The following is a 25047-nucleotide window of genomic DNA, read 5'->3' as shown; positions in this document are numbered from 1 at the left end:
ATTAGAAAGACTGGTCTTTAATATCTGAAGCAGTGACACCCACTGGTCTCAACGTACATCTTGTCAAAAGGTCTGATCTGCCACCATTCATTAATCAATAGATCCTGATTCCATTCGGCATATACTGCTTGTTTAAGAAGGAACTGCAGATGCTGGAAAATCGAAGGTAGGCAGAAATGCTGGAGAAATTCAGCGGGTGCAGCAGCATCGATGGAGCGAAGGAAATAGGCAACGTTTCGGGCCGAAACCCTTCTTCAGACTGAAGCGTCAGGGGAAAGGCAAACGAGAGATATAGACCTGAAGGGTCTCGACCCGAAGTGTCACCCATTCCTTCTCTCGTTGCCTATTTCCTTTGGGTTTCGGCCCGAGACGTTGCCTACTTCCTTCGCTCCCTAGATGCTCCATAGATGCTGCTGCACCCGCTGAGTTTCTCCAGCATTTTTGTCAGCATCTACTGCTTTTCATTTACACTATAGAATCGGTACCCAGCATACACAAGGAGCTCTTCAGTATATGCAAATGTATCAAGTGTTCAATAACTTATTTCATATTTGATGACAATGTCAAAACCCATACAGAACATAGGCGCTAATAAAAGTGAAGAACTTTGGTGCACCCAATGGATCTGCTAGTTGATGCAAGCCTCTGAACATTGCAGTTTGAACATAAATCAGCTGGAGTAGAGGAGATATTTGGACTTCGTTTCACACAAAATGATTTGGTGGATGGTGAGAGCTGAGGTAATATGAAGGGGAGACACAAGGAACTGCAGTTCTGGAATCTTAAGGACACAAAATGCTGGAGTAACATGGTGGGACAGGCAGCATCTAGCTAAAGGAGAGTCTCGAGCTGAAACATCACCTATCCATGTTCTCCAGGGAAGCTGCCTGACCCGCTGAGTTAGAGCCACAGAGTCATAAAGTGATATAGTGTGGAAACAGGCCCTTCGGCCCAAATTACCCACACCGGCCAACACGTCCCAGCTACACTAGTCACACCTGGCAGCATTTTATCCATACTCCTCCAAACCTTTCATATCCATGTACCTGTTCAACTGTCTCTTAAATGTTGGGATAGTCCTTGCCTCAAATAACTCCTCTGGCAGCTTGTTCCATACATCCATCACCCTTTGTGTGAAAAGGTTACCCCTCAGATTCCTATTAAATCTTTTTCCCTTCACCCTGAACCTATATCCTCTGGTCCTCGATTCATCTACTCTGGGCAAGAGACTCTGTGCATCTAACCAATCTATTCCTCTCATCATCAAAAGCCTTCTCAACAACAGGCGCTTCTTCGTTCAACTAAACGACAAGAAGAGCAAATGGAAAGCCCAAAAGAATGGCCAACCACAAGGCAGCGTACTGGCCCCCCTCCTCTTCAACATCTACACCAACGACCAACCACTTCCCCCACAATGCCGCCGCTTCATCTATGCTGATGACCTCTGCATCACCACCCAACAGGAGAACTTCCAGAAGATCGAGTCTGTCCTGGAAAGCGCCCTCCAAGAGATGACAACCTACTACAATAACAACCACCTGAAACCCAACCCATCAAAAACCCAACTATGCAGCTTCCATCTTAAAAATCGAGATGCAGGAAAACAACTGAGCGTCTCATGGGATGGCCACAAACTCTCCAACCACTTCCACCCCGTGTACCTCGGAGTCACACTCGACAGGACACTCTCTTTCAAAACCCACCTTCAGAACACCAAAGCCAAGGTCAACACTCGCAACAACATCCTGCGCAAACTGGTAAACTCAAAGTGGGGCGCTGATCCACCAACCATCCGTGCAACTGCACTAGCCCTGTGCTTCTCCACAGCTGAATACGCGTGCTCAAGCTGGAGCCGCTCTCACCACACCAAACTGGTTGACACAGCCCTCAACGACACCTGCCGCATTATCACGGGATGCATAAAGACAACGCTAGTCCCGTGCCTCTACACCCTAGCTGATATTGCCCCCCCCCCATATCAGACGATCCATCGTCGCCCAAGACGAGCGGAGAGCACAGGAGATCTATACCAGGCACCCCCTGCACGGACACACAGCACCTCCACCCCGACTGAAATCCAGAGCCAGTTTCTTGCAGACAGTCCCACCTCTCCAGACAACCAAAGAAACAGCAAGGACCAACATCTGGAAAGATGAATGGAACCAGCTCAACACACGAGCCCACGACTGGATGGAGAGAGGAATCACTCCGACTGAATGCCTCGCCAGCGGGCACGACCTCCCATGGCCAACCTGGAAGACCCTCAACAGATTACGAGTGGAGCAGGGGAGGTGCAAAGCACTTATGAAAGCATGGAACTACCAGGCAGAAGACACATGCAGCTGTGGAGCAATACAGACAATGTCCCACCTACTGGAGTGTGACGACGCCCCCCAGTGCAGCCCCCAGGACCTGGCTGAACCGACCCGACCAGCTGTGACCTGCGCCAGATACTGGCAGAACGACATCTGAGATTGCAACGGACTCGAAGAAGAAGATCATCTTATACACCTCACCAATGTCTTATACAACTGCAACATGACCTCCCAACTTCTATACTCAATACTCTAACTGATGAAGGCCTATGAACCAAAATCCTTTTTGACCACCTTATCTACCTGCGACTCCACCTTCAAGGAACCAAGCAGCTGCACTCCTTAAATTCCATCAACCATTCCTCAGCCCACCTGGTCAATCGACCAACATCCTGCTGCAATTTTTCACAACCGTCTTCACTATCTGCAAAAACGCCCACTTATTTTCACTCTAGCATTTTGTGTCTTTCCTTGGTAAAGCAATATCTGCAGTTCCTTGTTTACTACAAAGTGCTGGAGTAACCCAGCGCGTCAGGCAGTATCTGTGAAGGACACGGAGAGATGATGTTTTGGGTCAGGAACCTTCTTTAGACTCAAATGAATTTGTAAATACAGTATCATCAGTTATTTTAAAATGTCTTCATGGACAGCTAATGGTATATCTAAACAATTTGTTGAATGGCATCACTGATATCTATTTGATTCTCACATTAAAGAACGTAATTAATGTAATAAAAAGGAATTGTAGATGATGGTTTACACCAAAGATAGACACAAAATGCTGGAGTAACTTGGCGGGTCAGGCAGCATCTGGGGTGGGAGATTGCAACCTTCACGTGGTCCGCCTTGTTTCAACGAATGCAATCAACCCAGCGTGCACAATCAAATAGAACAAGTTGTCCTACAACTTTAGGCTGTGCATGCCATACGCAAGAAGAAGGCAGCATCTCTGGAGAAAATGGTTAGGTGACTTTTCGGGTCGGGACCCTTCTTCAGAACACGCGTTCAGTTTCATAACCATGTGTCCCGTGTTCATTTATCTTCAGGGATTGAGTTTAAGTAGCTTTTATCCACGGGCCAGTAAATATTATTATGATACTTCAGCTTTGGCTGTGACTCTTTTATACTGTTAAATGAAAATAAGGACTTCTCTGAACTGCACGCCCTAAATAAAAGCAAGTGAGGTAAGTGCTGTAGATTTCTTCTTCTCTTTACAATTTTCTCAATAAATATTAAACGAGCTGCAATCTGGCAGCAGTTACAGAGTAGATGTGACAATGATAACTTCAATTCTATATAGACTGAAGAGCGTTTCTGCAGGTCATATGCTTCACTGCGGCTTTCCACCAAAATGTATTGATTTTTTTTGTCAAAAATTGCTGGTTACTTCAATGGCCAGTCCTTGGAGTATCGAGCGTTAATCCCAAGTCAATATCTCTGACTCATTTCTGGGTAGCCGAGACTCGGTCAGACTATAAGTAGACTAGACCCTTGTATCTAAATTACAGCTGTCAGAGATGCCAGCACGATAGAGTTTAACCTCTTCAGTCGTAACACTATCTTCACTACACAATATTGTCCTTTGCAATGTTCCAATGTCAAAACACAGTAACCGTTCATAAAGCCTGTGTGTTTTTCAGCAATTTGTCTGCCAGTGGTGACTTTTGGCCACGTTTTCTTTAAAAACAATGTTTCTTCTAAAAACCTGAGGCGGAGCGGAACTAAACAGACAAGACGGCATTTGCTTGTGAAAGTAAACCGAATTCTACTGCAAACTGGTGCTTCTTTTCATTATATCATCTTGTTAGAATTTAGTTTAGTTTGTTGACACGTGTACCGAGGTACAGTGAAAAGCCTTTGTTGTGTGCTAACCAGTCAGCGGAGAGACTATACCCAATTACAATCGAGACACCCTCAGTGTACAGATTCATGATAAAGGGAACATTCAGTGCAAGGTAAAGTCCAGTAAAGTCTGATTAAAAATAGTCCGAGGGTCTCCAGTGAGGTAGATAGTAGCTCAGGACTGCTCTTATATAATTGTATTATAACATAATTTAACTACAATTCATAACATTTGAATACAATATTACTGGTAATAAAAAAATCACTGTCAGAAAGGGGCTGTCCCACTGTACGAGCTAATTCAGGAGCTCTCCCGAGTTAAAAAAAAAAATCAAACTCATGGTAAGCACGTAGAATGTACGTAGCGGGTACGTCGGAGCTCGGGGCATCTCTTAACGGCTCGTAACACTAACGGCAGGTACTCTGGAAACGAGGTAAGCTCGTGAAGATTTTTCAACATGTTGAAAAATGTCCACGAGAGCCCCGAGTACCTACGAGCAGTTATTACCGTAATTCTCCGAGTTTGAATCTGGGGAAACTCGGGAGAACTCTTGAATTAGCTCGTACAGTGGGACAGCCCCTTTAGCATTGAACACAACCAGCAACCAGTAGGAAACTGCACAGGTGTATATCCCACTCCAGAGACCGGGGAAAAGATACCTTAAGGGCTTGAGCACCAACATGACACAAAATAAACTCCACTGCTTCTTGAACCACTTAAAATACAGCCAGCTACTCCACGAGCTGTGAAAGCAGAGTGCAGAACGATTGCTACATTCAACAACATCACATTCTCCAAGTTTACCATTGCAAGAGTTAAAGCAGGTGGTATTATTACAAAGAGCAATAGACCAAGAACCTGACACAATGATTTTCTGTTATGAATTGCAGCTTCTGAACCAGAACTAAGTCGAGAGGAAGCTGCAAACAACCACAAATCTCTGGAGGCCAACAACATACAAGCAGAATTTCCTAAACAGGATGGTACATCATCTCCAATGGCTGCTATGTATTTATGGTGAGGCGATTATTATCCATCTTTTTTTTGGTTGGTTAAAACAGTCTTATTTTTAATGATAGGAGTGTTAATTCTTTTATAAGAAGAGGAGACATTGTCGAGGTTTATAAAAGAATGAGGGGTATAGAGAGGGTGGATAGTGTCGGCCTTTTTCAAAGGGTCGGGAGGTCTGATACTTGATGAGGCAGGTCTAAGGTGAAAGGGTAAATATTTAAAGGTGATGTGAGGGGCAAGTTTTCCCACATAGGGGGTGACGAGTTTGGCTTTAATATTATTATTGTCATGGAGGGTTATGGTCTGAGTGCAGGTAGATGGGACTAGGGGAAAATAAGTGTTCGGCACGGACTTGTAGGGCCAAGATGGCCTGTTTCCGTGCTGTAATTGTTATATGGTTATATGTGTAACGAGGTACAGTGAAAAGCTTTGTTTTGCATGCTATCTAATCAGATCTGATAAAACTATACATATACAATCGGGCCAAACTCCAGTACAAGAGGAAGAGCAAAGGGAAAGATACAGAGTGCAGAATATAGTTCTCAGCACTGTACTGCGCCGAGTTCTTGAGACAAAGTCTAATGTCCAGGAGATTTGGTACAGTACCCAAGCTTATGGAAGGACTGCTCAGAAGCCTGATAACAGAGGGGGAAGTAGCTATTCCTGAGTCTGGTGGTGCACACTTGCAGGCTTCTGTATTTTCTGCCTGACAGGAACAGGCGGAAGAAGGAATGACCGGGGTGGGACAAGTCTTTGATTATTTTGGCTGCTTTTCCGAGGCAGCGTGAAGTGTAGATGGAGTCAATGTTGGGAAGTCTGGTCTGTGTGATGGGCTGGACTACATCTACAACTCTCTGTTATTTCATGTGGTCTTGTGCAGAGCTGTTGTCAAACCAAGTTGTGATACAACCCGATAAGATGCTTTCCAGTGTCACCCTCCAGTTCAGCTGCAACACGCCCCTCATGTACACATCACAACTGGCCCAGAAGAGATCCCAATGGTCCAAAATTCCAAATCCATGCCCCCCGCACCAACTCTTCAGGCATGCATTCACCTGTTCTATCCTCTTATTCCCGACTCACTAGCACTGGGGGCTCGGTTCTTCTGGCAACTTGCTTTTGCTGACTTTAGGTCATAAGGCCATTAGGAATAGGAGTAGAATTAGGCCATTCAGCCCATCAAGTCTACTCCACTATTCAATCATGGCTGATCTATCACTCCTTCCTAACCCCATTCTCCAGCTTCTCCCCATAACCTCAGACACCTGAACTAATCATGAATTGCCATTGCTTCATGGCTGCTCATTTGGCAGTAGATTGTTTTATTATGCCAATGCCAATGCCAATGAATGTTCTCACGGAATAAGAGTAGGAGGAATGGAGTGTTGCCAGATAGTTGAGGTTGGACCACAGTATCACTGTTCACAGCTATTTCCTTTTCACCAACTCACTGACAGTGTTTAAGAAGGAACTGCAGATGCTGGAAAATCGAAGGTAGACAAAAGTGCTGGAGAAACTCAGCGGGTGCAGCAGCATCTATGGAGCGAAGGAAATTCCTGACAGTGTTCCCTGGGGAAATGTGAGAAATGTGTCATGGGCTCAAATACACCAGGGAGCGCATGAAAACTTATCGTGTTTTAAGTTGGAGCATAGAGCATACTAGCCAAGTAAACTGCACCAAGGCAAATTCCTTGTATGTGAATACGTGGCCAATAAACTTATTCATTCATTTATTGCTGCTGGTAGCTGTGAAAATTACTTCAATTCTGTCTATTTATTCCCTTTGGACTGCTGGGAGTATTAAACAGGGCAACCATCTACACTAATCTCTATATCATGAAGTCTATAAAGTTGGATGTTCTTTGCTGGCTGCTCCACTACTGACTGCAGACTCTAATTCCTGAGTCCCACAATGAGATCATTTTCATTTAGTGTCACTCTCAGCTTCGATAGAGACTACCTAGACCAGTGCAGCATAACAGGCCCTTCGGCCCACAAAGTCTGTGCCGTAACTCACGCTTGTTTGCACATCATCCATATGCCTCCATTCCCTGTCTATCCATAAGACTCTGAAACACCACTATCGTATCTGCCTCCCCCACACCTTTGGCTGCGTGTTCTATTTCCCTCTATAGCACCATCTCTCGTTTTCCTTTCACCTGACTCTCAGTCTGAAGAAAGGTCATCCATTCCTTTTCTCCAGAGATGCTGTCTGACCCGTTGAGTTACCCCAGATTTTTGTGCCTATCTTCACTACATACACTGACGATAGACACAAAATGAAGGAGTAACTCAGCGGGTCAGGCAGCATCTCTAGAGAAAAGGAATAGGTGACATTTTGGGTTAAGACCAGAAAAGTCACCTGTTCTTTTCCTCCAGAGATGCTGCCTGACCCGCTGAGTTACTCCAGCATTTTGTGTCTATCTTCGAGGTAAACCAGCATCTGCAGTTCCATCTTGTGCATGCACTGGCTAAATGTGAACAATCTCATGTTAAACATGTAGAATATAGATGCACACTAAAATCGATTATTTATCATTAGAATTACTTCCTATAAGAAGCGCTAAACTCAGTTTCATTGAACAGAGAATTCTGTTACGGAACACACAAACCCATCTCGCAATCAGCATTCAAATCGATGGGAGACAAAATTGCTGGAGAAACACAGCGGGAGCGGCAGCATCTATGGAGCAAAGGAAATAGGCAACGTTTCGGGCCGAAACGTTGCCTATTTCCTTCGCTCCATAGATGCTGCCGCTCCCGCTGAGTTTCTCCAGCAATTTTGTCTACCTTCGATTTTCCAGATTCCGTTATTTCTTCTTGTACATTCAAATCGATGGCATCTTTAAATTGATCAAACATAACATTTTGTCGCATGGTGCGCTGAAGAGTGATGAAACGCTTTTGTTGATCATTTGCTTTATTAATTTCATGATATGAAGAGGATGTTTTAGTGATGGCTTCAAAGCTGAACCAATTATCATCTCCACTGCACAATTGTGATGTTAGGATGGCTCCAGGTTGGAAAACTATTGTAAAGTTATTGCCTTTTGACACCAATATGTGCTTTCCCACTTTCAGATGTGACAGAAATAGATTGGTACATCTATTCCGATTATGTCAATATTCTTAAATAGACCTTTAGTGTCAAACACAAAGCATTGAATGTGGAATGTCAAGTTAAAGTTTCAAAGCCTTTTTTAAAAAGTGCATAACTAGCAGAGAGTATGTGCGCATTTCATGAAAAAGGATTGGATTGGTTTTCGATTTTCCTGCACAATTACATGCTGGGTGTATGGAAAATTGGGCACAAAGGCAAAGTGTTACAATTGTGCATAGTGTGTTTGCCGCTTGGCATTTAGCAAATGAGCCCGTGTAATGCACGTAACGCGTTTGACTGTCAACAATGACAGCATTTGTGAGATGCTGCTTTGTAAGCCACTAGAAGGCATGTACCTCGTTGGACTAAATGTTAATGAAGCAGTGTTACTGTGGCAAACTTGTCAAGGGCTTGTTCCAGCAGTGTGTTATCACTGCTGTACACCAAGTAGAGGGCCATAACTTTAATAAGTTGCTTGGTCACAGATGTTGACCATTCTTGTTTGTCTTCATTGCAGTTATCAAATACATGGTAACTCAAATGTCACTGTAACTTAATAAGTACATGTGACAATAAACTTTTATTTTTCCTCTCCCATTTAACCATTTTTAACACGTAACATGTAAAAGACAATTGGACAGGTGCTTGATTGGAAAGGTTTAGAGGGATATGGGCCTAACGCAGGAAAATGGGGCGAGCCTGGATGGGGCATCACGGTTATATAGACGAGTTGGGCCAAAGGGTCTTTTACTGTATGACTGAATCAATAGCATTCAATTTTGTTTGTATCGAAAATCAAATGTAGAAAGGCCTTTGTCTTTGTGAACATCTGCTAGATCATGATGGCATGCAAGTTGTGATCCAAATCAATGAGTCCACTACAAGGCAAGTCATGTCAACAGTGTTTAATTGTCGTACTACTGGAATTGTTAATTGGCAATCTATTTAATATCAGTTTCATATTGATCTACATAACTTACCCCAATGGAGATTGCATCAGCCTAAATATTCCAAACCCATGTAATCACGTCCTGGTGCTCGGCTGCGGGAGGCACCCCCAAGGGAACAAGGGTGGACGGACGAGGAGAGGGATGTGGTGTCCGAGGAAGGAGATGGCTGGAGGCCAGAAACAGCCTGGGACTTGCCTGGAACAACTGGAGTGTAGACTTTGAACATGGCGCCAAAGCATGGCACCTCTTGCATGTGGGCTTAGTAAACTATTTCTACACACTTGTGAATCGTGCATCAGGGATATGGCAATACTTGACTGGATTCTTTGTAAGAAAAATAATTTCACTGTGTTAGCACTTTGTAAATGTGACGAGAGAAGCAGCATTGCCCCAACAAACAAATATCTCGTAGAAATGCTCACAAATCTTCCCATATTTGTACATTGTTTTCAATTCTTAAGGAATAATCATTGGGGCATATGTCAATGCACTATAGCAGTATTTTCAATCTGAAGAGCATTTGCAGTATAGATATCAGCAGTCAACGTACACCTACTCCATCAAGGCAAGTTAAATTAGACTGTACCTTACTGGAATATTCTCTTGTAACATCTAACTTGTTCAATCTAACATCTGAAGAGCCTTTGCCCATGTATTTGGCCCGGTTCCGTGGTCCGTCCGTACTTCCATTATCCACTTGAGCAGGTAGAAAGCGCTCGCTCAGGTTGACGGGCTGGTCCTCTGGACTGCCACTGTATTCCAAGCCAGTCGAGCTGTTTCCATTCACCTCCACCAAGGTGCTGCCTCCTTGTGCACTGTTCGAGGTTGCCGGGTTCAAGGTTGTGGAGCCATTCCCACTGCAACATTCTGAGGAGGAGTCATCTGGCAATAAAAACAAAGTGAGTATTGTCACAACAGGCCATTCACAAAACACGTGCATGGATGGGTTGTAGTCTAGTTGATTTGATAGATTCATTGTGGTAACAGGCCATCGTGCCCACTGAATCCACACCAACCATTGATCAGCTGTTCTATATTATCCCACTTTCTCATCCACTCCAGGCTTGGATAGAGTGGATGTGGGGAGGATGTTTCCACTAGTGGGAGAGTCTAGGACTAGAGGTCACAGCCTCAGAATTAAAGGACTATTTTCTTTAGGAAAGAGATGTGGAGGAATTTATTTAGTCAGAGGATGGTGAATTTGTGGAATTCTTCGCTACAGAAGACTATGGAGGCCAAGTCAATGGATATTTTTAAGACAGAGATAGATAGATTCTTGAATAGTACGGGTGTCAGGGGTTATGGGGAGAAGGCAGTTGGGAGGGAGAGAGAGAAGGCTGATCTATCTCTCTCTCCCTCCCAACCCCAATCTCCTGCCTTCTCCCCATAACCTCTGGCACCTGTACTAATCAAGAATCTATCTATCTCTGTCTTAAAGAATGAATCCAGATACATCGTTCATAGGCACAGAAGTCCAGAACACACTAAACCACATGTAGTGCAACAGAACAGGCACTGTCCACAAGTCTGCAGCATGACCCAGCTCTTTAATTTGCAAAAGTCACAGGATATCATCAAGGTAACCAAATATGCGGAAAATTAAATTAGAAAATGCAATGAAGCAAAGAAACGAGTTTTGTATTCTGCATAATTTAAGTAATGCATGGGAGTAGGATTTAATGGTATGTTAAGAATACAAATACAGGCAATTCCTTCCCCTCCAGTTAAATGTTTGCATCTTTGCCAGATACAAAATGATTCAACATTACTGGTCGCTGCCTGGTGTTCTAGTGCTTACACACTCCTGCATTCCCCAAAATGATTTCATGCTATGTCGTGTCACCAATCTAAAGAGACCTTCCCAAAGGGAGTTATGAATACAAATTTGAATGTAAAAATAAAGGGAAATAAAGATGTTTACTGCTATTCTTCCTACTTCCTCCGTAAAATACCCCTCAACTGAAAATGATCAACCTTTGAACATTCATATATAAACTCCAGACCGTTTTTCCTTCCTAAATAATGCATTCTGCATTCTCAGGACACCGTACCATCTAAAAAGTACCATCCACTCGTTATTCTTTCTTTACCGTATATAGCTTTTGATTGAACTGGGAACATTTTCATGCCATTTTGGGTAAGAGACACAAGTTATGGTGCTGTAGTTAATGGAACAGAATCGTTGGACTTGCTGAGCTTGCTTTAGTATGCACATATAATGAGTACTCTTTGCATACAATACCTGGACAGGAAGCTCACTAACAGGGACCCCTGTCTATTAGGGAACCCACATTAATTCCATCTCAAATGGAGATGAAATTGGGCAGCACTGCAATAGGCAAACACATTGCTTGAAGGGGTAGGCAGAGGTGGTAGTTTATCTTTGCATTATTTAGTTTAGTTTAGAGATACAGCGCAGAAAAAGGCCCTTCGGCCCAACGAGTCGACACCGACCAGCGACCAGGACAATTCTACTTTTTTTTTTTATAACCAAGCCAATTAACCTACAAACCTCTATGTCCTTGGGTGTCTGGGAGGTAACCGAATAGTTTGGAGAAAACTCCACGCAGGTCACGGGGAGAACGCACAAACTCCTTACAGACAGCACCAGTAGTCAGGATCGAACCCGGGTCTCTGGCGTTGTAAAACTGTAGCTCTACCGCTGCGCCATCATGCCACCCTGTTCGGCACAGACATTGTGGACCAAAGGGCCTGTTCTTGTGCTGCTCTACGTTCTAATCAGCTTACGCAAGTCAATTCAATGTAGGAAACTATTTAATTTATATAGACCCCTTGTTAAGCCACATTTGTAGCTTAGACCCACACCACTGAGTGTGTGAGAGTGTGCGTGTGAGAGTGTGTGTGTGTGTGTGTGTGTGTGTGTGTGTGTGTGTGTGTGTGTGTGTGTGTGTGTGTGTGTGTGTGTGAGAGTGTGCGTGTGAGAGTGTGTGTGTGTGTGCGTGTGAGAGTGTGCGTGTGAGAGTGTGCGTGTGAGTGTGTGTGTGTGTGTGTGTGTGTGTGTGTGCGTGTGAGAGTGTGTGTGTGTGTGTGTGTGTGTGCGCGCGAGCGTGTGCGCGAGTGTGTGTACGAGACATTTTTAAAAATATTTTTTTTAAACGGAGTAACCCATTTACACCGAAGATAGACACAAAAACTCAGCGGGACAGGCCGCCTATCTGGGGAGAAGGAATGGGTGACGTTTTGGGTCGAGACCCTTCTACGTTTACATACATGTTATGCTGCTGCGTAGGAATTTCATTATTCCGTCTCAGGACAATAAAAAACCCTTGACCAGTTTTCAAAACTGTAAAGTTTTATTTCTTAATGTTTAATGTTTTATGTGTCATTCTTAATTGTTACTGTATGTCGTGTTACTACTTGCGAGCGGAGCACCACGGCAAATTCCTTGTATGTGTACACACTTGGCCAATTAACTTATTCATTTAAACAGAATGTTGAGATGCTGGGGAGAGCAGAACTAAGATGATGAAACTGCTGGGCAGCAAAGAACTTAAAGTCATTGCTATCATAACGGAGGAAATGCTGAGGAAATTAAGGGAACAAAAAACAGACAAATCCTCAGGAAATGATACCTGGGTCCTAGTTCTACAACAGGTAGCTGAACAGATGGTGGATGAATTAGTGGTAATCTTACAGAATTTCCAGCATTTTAGAATACAGCCTCAGCAGGTTCGACAGTGGGTTGTGTAACACCACTACTCTAGGGAGAGACGATATAGAGAACTACACCCTAGATAAGTATGGACAAATTGCTGAAATCCAAGACGATATTCCACTATATTACTATTGTACTATATTTGTTATTTATTGAACTTTTTCTTATTTTCTCTTCCCCCGTTATGTACTATGCTTACATATTCACATATTCTGTTGTGCCGCAACAAGTAAGAATTTCATTGTCCCATGCGGGACATATGACAATTAAAAACACTCTTGACTCTTGAAGGATGAAGTCAAAGAATATTTAGAAACTTAGAATTGAATTTGGTTTAATCAACCTCAGCATTACGAAGGAGAAAGAGTGCTAACTCTTAGAGTTTCATCAGCATGTTGCGAGAATTGATTTGGAAAAATCAATCAATGCAATACATCTAGATATTATAAAGTTATTTGATTACATATCACAAAGAATTGTTTCATGAAAAAATAAAGTTTCATGGAGTCAGGGTTTATGTATTAGCAGGAATAATGGATTGGTTAAAGGGGGAAAGGGGTGGAGGGAAGGAACAAGAGTGAAAATGACTGGGTTAGAGCCATGAGGCACAGAAACAGGCCCTTCGGCCCAACTAAACCCTAGGTTTCAGGTTGGAAACCCCTTACAGTGGGAAGCAATAGGGATTGATTATTTACAGCTTATATGAATGACTTCGATGAAGAGGATGTTCAAGAAATGCAGTTCTAACAAACAATTAGGAAGGCAAATGTTTTGTCAGCTTTTATTGCAAAGGGATTTGGGTGGAAAAGTACAGTGGCCTCCATAAGCCATGCGTCCCAACATTATGGTGCCCTGAAATGGGGGGACTATGTTTGTCATTTCTACATGGTGAAACCAAAATGTATAAAACTGGCCTTTATTAAAATCTGACAATGTACACTTCAACCATATGTGATTTTATCAATACAAATCTCAAATTGTGGAGGCAAATAAATAAATGATGGGTCTTTGTCCCAAACATTGTGGAGGGTACTGTGAATAATTATCGCTGAGATTGTACTGGGCTTGAGATGTGGAATACTTGATGCAATTTTAGTCTCACTACAAAGAGGAATATATTGTATTTACTTTTGTACAAATTCAAAGCCACAGCTTCACAAGATTGAATACTTGAATGAGGGAATTGTACTAGAAGGAGAGACAGATTAAACAATGTGAAAAGCAGCTCAGAAAGATGAGAGGTAAACATTGAAGCTGTCTCACTTGGGCGTCATTTGCACAACATCATTAATGCCTCCACTGCCTTGTGGCCATATCCAGTCATGGAAAAGGCTCCAGGAGTACAAGCAGAGGAAATTAGCTTCACTTTGCATCATGTTCGGCACAGGCATTGTGGGCTGAAGGGCCTGTTTCTGTGCTATACTCCTGCATTCTGAGGAATGTTCACTAACAATCTAGTTAAGTAGAACACAAGTGCTGGAGTAACTCAGCAGGTTATGCAGCATCTACGGAGGACATGGATAGATATTTTGGGTCGGGACCCTTCTTCAGACTAGCTTAGATGGGACATCGGAGTGGGCATGGATAAGTTGAGCCAAAGGGTATACTGTATTACTCTGTGACTCTATAACTTTGCCCAACCTCAGCTTATTGAAGTAGACGAATCATTCTTGCAGAAGAACTAAACCCTGCCTAAGTCTGAAGAAGGGGTTCACAGACCAGAAATGTCATTGCTTCTCCATATCCTCCAGAAATATTGCCTGACCCGCTGAATTACCCCAGTACTGTGCCCTTTATTGTAAAGGTCATAAGTGATAGGAGTAGAATTAGGCCATTCGGCCCATTAAGTCTACTCTGCCATTCAATCATGGCTGATCTATCTCTCCCTCCTAACCCCATTCTCCTGCCTTCCCCCCCATAACCTCTGACAACTGTACTAATCAAGAAATCTATCTATCTCTGCTTTAAAAAATATCCATTGACTAGGCCTCTACAGCCTTTTGTGGCAAAGAATTCCAGATTCACCATCCTCTGACTAAAGAAATTTCGCCTCATCTACTTCATAAAAGAACGTCCTTTAAATCTGAGACTATGACCTGTAGAGCGGAAACATCCTCTCCACATCCACTCAATCCAAGCCTTTCATGATTCTGTACATTTCGATGAGGTTCAACTTCATTCTTCTAAACTCCTGCGAGTACAGGCCTGTGCCGACAAACACTCATCATAGGTTAACATACTAATTCCTGGGAATACTTGCCATAAAGCAGCAATAAGACGTACTGGTTTGTAGGTTAATTGGCTTGTTGTAAGTGTAAATTGTCCCGAGTGTGTGTAGGATTGTGTTAATGTGTTCAGGTAGCTGGTCGGTGCAGACTTGGTGGGCCGAAGGGCCTGTTTCCGCTGCTGTATCTCTAAACTGAACTCTATTCGATCAGAGCCCATTCCTGTTGCCTTTATCTGGTGAGAATGTAGACGGCTGAAATTCTATTCAAGGATTCCCGACATCCACGCAGACCTCAATCTGCACAGTTAAAGAATCGTAAAGACTGCTTGTGGCAGGTGACCTTGCTGCCTCATCAAAGTAGGCGGTTAAAGATGAACCGGATTTTACCTGGCTGTTTTCAGTAAGGTTAATATCACAATTCCAATCCATTTTGTTAAGACATTCTGTGTGATCCTAGAGGACTAATCATTATTAAGGAACTTAAAAACAGGAACCATAAGTTGGATGGGCAACCATATGGGATGTTCCCCTACTAAATTATCCAGCAGCATATTTGTTGCAGGAAATGTGCTATTACATTATGGCTTCTCTATCTCTCTGTGGTTAATAATTTGACAAGCAGTCCTGTAAAAGCTCGAGGAGGCAATGTTATAAATCTACCAGAAGCATTGATACATTACAGATACAGAACACCGTGTTCGTTTATAGCTAAACCATCAGCTTACTGAGGTAAACAAATCATTCTTGCAGAAGATCTAAACCCTGCCTAATTCCTTTCAGGCAACGAGAAAACCCACAACCGGAAAGCTGTGTGGCTCTCAGCTGAACAGGCACTGTGCCAGATTCTATCGACTGCTGGTTTTTTCCCCTTCACTTCCAACCGACTCCTGCACTTCTTCCTCCCACTCTGGTTTGCAATTTTAATTTGAATTGAGCCAGACAAAGCAGCCAAGTCAGAAACCTGCTGTGAAATTTTCATTAGAATCCTAATAGGAAACGGTGCAAAACAACGCAGGCTTATGGCTCCACAACACTCTTCCTCCTTTGCCCAGAGCCGGACAATGCAAGTCAAACTCCAGTGGAGGCCAAATATCATTAGGACGTACAAAAGACCTTAGCATGGCAGAATGTGCAGGCATTGTCTACAGTGCAACTTGCTCTGAGGGAACTCTCGTTGCAAATTACTCTTAGTCCTAAGAAATGGAGACAGTGCCCAAGAGAGAAAATGTACCATTTCGAGAATGCCTTACGGACTCCTGCACCCTGTCAGAGCAAGTACCCATAGGTTCTGATAGAAGCCAATAAACTGAAACAGTAAAATACAAAGTGCTGGAGGAACTCAGCAGGTCAGGCAGCATCTGTGGAGGGAATGGACAGAAGATGTTTCGGATCGGGACCCTTCTTCAGATTGACCAGTCTTCAGAAAGGTCCCGACCAGAAACATTGCCTGTCCATTCCTTCCACAGATGCTGCCTGACCCGCTGAGTTCCTCCAGCACTTTGTGTTTTGCTCAAGATTCCAACACCTGCAGTTCCTTGTGTTTCTAAACTGAAATAGTACTTAGACCATATTTTAAGAGACCCTCTCATGACACAGGGCATCTCTCCAAAAGAAACTCATCATTATGCCAGAACAACTAATTAAAGACAATGTTATAGCAAAAGGATTTGAGTATAGGAGCAGGGAGGTTCTACTGCAGTTGTACAGGGTCTTGGTGAGACCACACCTGGAGTATTGCGTACAGTTTTGATCTCCTAATCTGAGGAAGGACATTCTTGCCATAGAGGGAGTACAGAGAAGGTTCACCAGACTAATTCCTGGGATGTCAGGACTTTCATATGAAGAAAGACTGAATAGACTCGGTTTGTATTCGCTAGAATTTAGAAGATTGAGGGGGGATCTTATAGAAACTTACAAAATTCTTAAGGGGTTGGACAGGCTAGATGCAGGAAGATTGTTCCCGATGTTGGGGAAGTCCAGAACAAGGGGTCACAGTTTAAGGATAAGGGGGAAATCTTTTAGGACCGAGATGAGGAAAACATTTTTCACAGAGAGTGGTGAATCTCTGGAATTCTCTGCCACAGAAGGTAGTTGAGGCCAGTTCATTGGCTATATTTAAGAGGGAGTTAGATGTGGCCCTTGTGGCTAAAGGGATCAGGGGGTATTGAGAGAAGGCAGGTACAGGATACTGAGTTGGATGATCAGCCATGATCATATTGAATGGCGGTGCAGGCTCGAAGGGCCGAATGGCCTACTCCTGCACCTATTTTCTATGTTTCTATGTTATGATATACTGTAGTTATCTATCTATTTTGGCATGATAAACTAAAAGCTTGTAAGACACTAATAATCTGCCAGGCGTTACAGTCCTCCAACTCTAACCTCCTCGTTATTTATTCATTAATGCAGTTGTTTTGCAGAATTTACCCTTTTTATCATTACAGTAAAACTGTGGCAAAAAAACACATGTTTATGTCGTACTTTTTTCTGAGGCAAATACATTTTAGTTCTGTAACCCTACAGTGAAATCCACAACATTACAGTTTATGTAAAATCAACTCTTATACCCGCTTGTCACTAGCCTGTGGAAACCACAAAATATTTATTTGCATTCAAGAAATCCTCAAGAGTTAATCGACTTGCTCCATTATTTTCCTTTGTCTTCATTTTCTAATTAACAACGGTATCAATGAAACACTAGGCATGGCAGACTGCTCTCAGGTTTTTGCTGCACTCGCTGTCTGAAAAACATTACCCACTGCAGGGGCCAGGCTGGCAACACTTTCATTCTGTATTCATCCCAGACAGGCTGACAACGTTAAGTGATTTGCTTGGCGTGGCCTTAATATCAATGGTTGCAGTTGCTAATTCCTTCACCGTACTCGCTCCGATATCCCTCGGGGGTGGTCCAACCTTTTCACTGTCTCAGCACCCTGGGATTAAGTTGGTTTATCCTTTGAGAGGCAGCACGAGCTAGTATCCATGCCTGCGGAAAAGCTGGCATTGCCATGGTAACCCTGCTCCTCTCAGCCGGGTCAACCAATAAGCGTCTCTGAAGAGCTAACAGTGAAAGATGTCCTTGGCTGTCGGACCGAGCCTGCAGTCTTTCCTCGGTGATGATTTTCATTCTGGATTACTGACCTCCCACTTCAAGCTTTCCACTGAGATATGACTAGTCGTATAATGGGTAACGCTCACACAAGCTCATAGCCTGCCAGCCACAATAATTCAGATATGACACAGCCAGCAGTGTGTGGAAGAAAATACTCTCAAATGTAGCACAGAATCTTCATTTATTTTTATTTCTAAATCACAAATAAATCCTGTAATTTACAATAAACAGTTTGCCGTGTTTCTCAATTTGCGGCTTTTAAAAGTCGTCTTTTTTTCCAGATTTCCGAACGAATTACAAAGCGAGGGCTTTTCCAGTGGATTTGCTGACTCTGCTGTAGTGATGTCTGAGCTACATTTTACCCTTAAGCTGGACAGGTAGATAAGCACTCTGCTGCCAATCGTGCTTTGTGTGGTGCTTCCGATGAGCTAGCAGGAGCCGTGGAAATTGCTCATCCCAACGACATGTGGAGGAATGGCACCTCGTATTCCACTTGGGTGGCTTACAGCCCAACAATATGAACATTGAAGGTAGACACAAAATGCTGGAGTAACTCAGCGGGCGGGACAGGCAGCATCTCTGGTGTCTACCTTCGATTTAAACCAGCATCTGCAGTTCTTTCCTACACAATATGAACATTGAATTTCTTCTTAGGCCCCCTTCGGTCATGGCTGACCATGGGTGTCTCCAGGGTTGGAGGACACCTGTGCGTGACTTTGTTTAACGTGGGGAGACTGGTGCACAGACAGCCACCCCACGGTCCTTAACATATCTGGGTCAGGATCCAGTGGCATGGAGTCCAAGACGACCGGAGATCCTTTTCTGCTGCAGCCTTCATCCGCCTTCCCAGCCGTTGTGACGCTCCACTAAGGTCAGCCATCGTCCTCCGCCTGTTCCACCGTTGAGGTCTTGGTTGGATTGCTCTTTGTCGGAGTCCTCCCCCTCGACCTTACCGCCATGGGTGGCCCTACTTGGAGCATAGCTCCAGATGGCATTGATCTCAGGATCTCAGGACCACACAAGCTTCTCCACCATGACAAGATGACAATCCACGGAGAAGATTGAACTTCTACAATTTCAAGTAATACCCTCCGCACACACCCTCTCTGTCCCCTGGACCCCCAACCCTGATGTACATCCTTTTCCCCCACCATCTCCTACCACCCCAGTCATTCCCTCATTTGTACATTCATCTCCCATCCCCAAGACCCACAGCTCCCTTTTATTCCCCCCCTCCCACCTTTACCCTTCCTCATCCCCTTCCACCCATATCCCACCCTCTGCATTTACATTTCACTCCTCCTCTTTACACCCCTCGTCTCTTTTCCACCTTCAGCTTTTGTGACTTCACCTATCTGCCCACCACCCCCTCTCCCCCTCACTTGTATCCACCCATCACTTGCCATACTTTGACCTGCTCCCCCCCCCCCCCACACCTCACCCCCCATTTTCCAGCTTTCTCCACACTACTCCAATTAATCTGAAAAGGGGTCCTGACTCAAAAGGTCGTCTGTCCATTTCCTCTACTGAAGCTAGCTGATCCGCTGAGTTATTTCGGCTCCTTGTTTTTAACTCATCCAGTTATTTTCCTTTAGATGGGGAATAGCAGAGACCAAAACACATACAAGATTGTTAATGCAACGTTAGTGTGATGGATGAAATCCTCCCATTGTTCCAAAATCCCTGTGGCTTCACCTTAAATCCAGAGTGTAGGGTCATGAAGTATTCGGAATGGATGCCTTGCATCTTCAACAGGTCCAAACTAATGTCCTTTTCCAGCAAAAAATTACAATGCCATCCTGAGGATGTGGATGGATTTTCAATTCTAAAAGCCCTGTCCCACGGTACGAGTTCATTCCAAGAGCACTCCCGAGTTTGCCCTGATTCGAACTCGGAGATTTATGGTAATGGCCACTCGTCGGTACTCGGGGCTCTCGTGGATATTTGTCATCATGTTGAAAAATCTTCACGAGTCTTCCCATGCTTACCTGCCATTAGCGAGTCTTCCCGAGTACCTGCCGTTAGCGTTACGAGCCGCTAAGAGATGTCCCAGAGCTTCGACGTACCCGCTACGTTCATTCTCCGTGCTTACCACGAGTTTGATTTTTTTTTTTTAACTCGGGAGAGCTCTTGGAATGAACTCGTACAGTGGGACAGGGCTTTTACAGAATCAACTGGAAACAACAGCTTCTGCAGGAACTCTTCAATCTCTGATGCGCTCAAAGAATGCACTCAGCAACACTCCAATGGATGCACTGGGGATTCCCTGGACATGCCCACAAAGGAAGACTGCAAGCAATGCAGATTGCATTCACAAACCAGCTTTGTAACTGTCTGCTCCTAACACTGTACATTTTGCAATGACTTAAAAAGACTATAAACCTGCAAAACTAAGTTACAGACCACGTTATAATTTCCCTACCGACATCATGGGATCTCGGCTATATTGGAATAAAATTGGTTTATGCAAAAGCACAAAATAAGCTCATTCTTTTGATAGTGTCCCTACTTTTCTTATACATTAAATCATGCAAACAAATATAGTATTCTGAACCAATGGAAGGAAATAGAATGTTTAAGAAGGAACTGCAGATGCTGGAAAATCGAAGGTAGACAAAAGTGCTGGAGAAACTCAGCGGGTGCAGAAGCATCTATGGAGCGAAGGAAATAGGCAACTTCGGGATGAAACCCTTCTGAAGAAGGGTTTCGGCCCGAAACGTTGCCTATTTCCTTCGCTCCATAGATGCTGCTGCACCCGCTGAGTTTCTCCAGCACTTTTGTCTACCGAAGGAAATAGAATAACTGATTCAGTAACACAGAGATATAATCATCCTATCAATGACTAGAAAGCGGTCCGGAGCTACTATCTTCCTCACTGGACACCCCCAAACTATCTTTAATCAGACTTTACTGGATTTTATCTTGCACTAAACGTTATTCCCTTTATCATGTATCTGTACACTGTGGATGGCTCGATTGTAACACTGTATAATTTTTCCGTTGACTGGTTAGCACGCAACAAAAGCTTTTCACTGTACCTCGGTACATGTAACAATAAATTAAACTAAACTAACTTAATGAATGGTCAATGGACAAGTGCTGCAACTCAGCGGGTCAGACAGCATCTCGGGAGAACATGGATATGTGACATTTCGGGTTGGGACTCTTTTGCACACATCAGAGGCATCTCCTGCATCTGCAGCTCCTTGTGTCGACAATGAACAACAGACCCCCTTTTCCCCCAGGAAACCTTGCCTATTTCCCTCGCTCCATAGATGCTGCTGCACCCGCTGAGTTTCTCCAGCATTTTGTCTACCTTCGATTTTCCAGCATCTGCAGTTCCTTCTTAAACACTTGCTGCTTCAAAATCAGCTTGTTATTGAAAGACGCGGATGCCAGGTTTGACCTGAAGCTCCAGGCAGGCGTTGCTTAGACTCCCTCATCCCTCTAGGACCACCACGTGACTGTAAACAAGATGTTAACACAGGCATCTATCAAGCTTCATCAACCTCCAGCACAATACAATGTGACATTGGCACAGTCTTGCAGTGAACTAAATAACATTTTACTCCGTGTAGGAAGGAACTGCAGATGCTGGTTTAAACACAAGGTGCTGGAGTAACTCAGCGGGACAGGCAGCATCTCTGGAGAAAAGGAATAGGTGACGTTTCGGGTCAAGACCCTTCTTCAGACTGCAAGACAGGGAAACGAGAGATATAGACGGTGACACAGAGAGATATAGAACAAAAGGTATGCAAAAAAAGAAACAAAGATCAAGGAAACTGTCCTTTGTTGGATGTGGGCATTTTACCATGTCTGGGTGTTTCATCCAAACAATAGATGGTAAAGACATTTAATCCCATCAATCTATACTCCCATATGTTACTGCTCCCCACACACAGCTTTGCTATGTTGCAAAAACATTTTGTGTTTGTACATTGAGAAAGGCAGCAATCTGTCTTTACTGCAGGTTCTTTTAGAGAAACTTCATCCCACACATACAACTAATTTCACATGACAATTCAGAGCAGATCTGATCTGATGAAATGTCAATAGCCTGAAAGTACAACTGCTTTTCTTTCTACATAGATACAGCGCATTTATAAATCTGTCAGAAGGAATTACACATGCTGGTTTCAACCGTAGACACAAAAAGCTGGAGTAACGCTAAATCTGCTTTCATGTCAGATTTCGAGGAAGACTTGCTTGCTTTCACCAGTGGGTGCATTTAGAAAAAGAGGCAAGAAGTCCTTTTGCAGCTTTACAAGATATGGTTATGCTGCGTTTGGAGTATTGAACGCAGTTCTTGTCACCCATTTACAGGAAGGCGCTGGAGGCTTTGGCGATGGTGCATAAGAGATTTAACAGAATGCTAACTAGATTAGAAGGTATTAGCCAGAAAGAGAAGTTGGACAAACTTGGATTGTTTTCTTGTAGCAGAGTTTGGGGGGGGGTGGGGGGGGGGGCTGGGGACCTGATAGAAATATATTAAATTATGAGGCATAGATAGGGTACACAGTCAAGGTTTGGGCGGCACAATGGCGCAACAGTAGAGTTGCTGCCTGACAGGATCAGAGACCCGGGTTCGATCCTGACTACGGGTGCTGTCTGTATGAAGTTTGTACATTCTTCCTGTGACCGCATGGGTTTACTCTGGGTGCTCCGGTTTCCTCTCGCACTCCAAAGACATACAGGTTTGTAGGTGAATTGGCTTCAGTAAACAAATTGTATATTGTCCCTAGTGCGTAGGATAGCGTTAGTGTACGGAGTGATCGCTGGTCAGCACTGACTCGGTGGGCTGAAGGGCCCGTTTCCATGATTTAAGTCTAAAGTCTTATAATGAACACCTGAACATTATGTCAAATGCGTAGTTTTTCTATCACAGATCTCTTGGTTCCAGTGACAGCCTTCTGTCAGGCAGAGTTAGAAGAGCGAAGCAGATTCGGTTCTGACCTCTTGAACGTTCCATGTTCTCCCAGTGAAAGTTTCCCTTCAATGCTCTTGTTGCCCCCACAACATCCTACAGATGTGGCACTGGTGGATTCATTGGTCATTGTAAAGTGCCACTGGTGTGTCGGCGACGACTGCGGGAACCAGGGAGTTAATGAGAATGAGGGGAGAATATGTGAGAGGAAACTTTATGGAGGAATGGGATATCACTGAGTTGCTGCCTTACAGCGCCAGAGACCTGTGTTCAATTCCAACTACGGGTACTGTCTGTACGGAGTTTGTACGTTCTTCCTGTGACCGCATGGGTTTTCTCCGAGATCTTCGGTTTCCTCCCACACCCCAAACACGTACAGGTACGTAGGTTAATTGGCTTGTTGTATGTGTAAATTGTCCCTAGTGTGTGTAGGATAGTGTTAATGTGTGGGGGTTGCTGGTCAGTGCAGACTCGGTGGGCCGAAGGGCCTGTTTTTCACACTGTATCTCCAAACAAAACTAAACTAAAGCACAGGCTCCATGGAATGGAACAGCTTCCTTCTCTGACATGGGAAAATACAGGAACCAAGTCTCTCAACTGCTTCCAGATTTACCTTTGCTGCAGCAGCTTGGTGCCTGATGGAACTTCATCAATTAATGTAACAAAGACATATGCAATGTCATAAATGGGAGAAACAGTGCCCTGAGGCAGATATTACCATATCCTTCAGAGATCCCAGCAGTGAAGTACTATTTCTTTTAAATAGGGGAATGTTTAATAGAAAAGTGCAGTAAAGTGCCGTATATTAGTCATTGCAAGTTGTACTGTCTCCAATATTCATTCCCTAGATCTCAATGAAAGACATTTTGGTGACAGAATATAATGCGCTGATACGACTGTATAAACTTGATTTATGGTGAGTATCTCTCAACGATGCCTTCTCTACTTTAAGTCTTTGTGTCCTTTTGAAAATAATTCATTTGGCGGATGGGATATCTGCCATCTAATGTAAGGGAATGCCATCAAGGCATTTCATTCAAAGTGTAGATGTACCATTTTCTGAAACCAATGTCAGAAGTTGGGCAGCAAGTTTTGGAAGTTATTATATAACAAGGTGCACACTCCCCGCCACTCTGAACAGAGATAATGGTGAATCCCATTTGATGACAGCAACATTTGGCTCAATTAGTTTATAAGAATACACAAAAACTGAAATCTCTCTAAGAGGAAGTACATTATTGCAAAGAGAAGCCTCCTTGCATCACTTTAATAATCCAACATCAAGCTCACAAATTGCAGAATTTAATGTAATAAACAGTATAAAAATATTCAATTAATTGCCTGAAAGTAGTTCCATTAGACTCGGCACCATCCTTATAATTTCACAATATAATAACTAATTATTCTGGGAAGCAAGGTTAAGTGTTTAGTTTTACCATTGGTATTGTAACACATTTTACCATTAATTACACAATGTTCCTAACAATAGTGAACACATTATACTCCTATTATCCATGGTTCCACACCATCCTTTTGAAAGCCCAAAGAAGCTTAATGACTGAATCATCAAGCAGATAAAAGGAACAGTATTACAGCTCATTTGTGACGAGCTAGAGATGTAGCTTAAACTATTGAGAACAAAGGCTTCACAAAATTAAAGAGCAGCAAAGTTAAGAGATAAAGTCCCTTTTAGATAAAAAGAACAAAGCTTGGTCTTTTCATTTTCTTTGATTTTGAGTTTTCAGTAACTAATTATGAAAATCTTACTCTCATAAACATTAAAATTTTAAACTTTGGTAAAGATTAGTCTTTTGTAGTATTCACTGAATAAATAACATAATTTGAAGTTCACTTCTGACAGTGAATTCAGAAGTAAAATTCGATACATC

At 43.4% G+C, this 25047-nt stretch overlaps 1 protein-coding gene across 4 annotated transcripts in view; it reads right to left on the bottom strand.

Annotated features, from left to right (window-relative positions):
* Nucleotides 1–25047, bottom strand: part of LOC116986140 (nucleolar protein 4-like) — a 161642-nt gene that overhangs the window by 22307 nt on the left and 114288 nt on the right. For all 4 annotated transcript variants that reach the window (XM_033041319.1, XM_033041320.1, XM_033041321.1 and 1 more), the window contains one exon: nt 9806–10101. In XM_033041319.1, the coding sequence (XP_032897210.1) occupies nt 9806–10101 (296 nt within the window). The remainder of the gene's footprint in view (nt 1–9805; nt 10102–25047) is intronic.

This window comes from Amblyraja radiata, chromosome 23 (genome assembly GCF_010909765.2).
Source record: "Amblyraja radiata isolate CabotCenter1 chromosome 23, sAmbRad1.1.pri, whole genome shotgun sequence".
Classification (NCBI taxonomy): domain Eukaryota; kingdom Metazoa; phylum Chordata; class Chondrichthyes; order Rajiformes; family Rajidae; genus Amblyraja; species Amblyraja radiata.
Note: the sequence above shows the minus strand (reverse complement) of the source record. Positions and strands in the feature narration are given on the sequence as shown.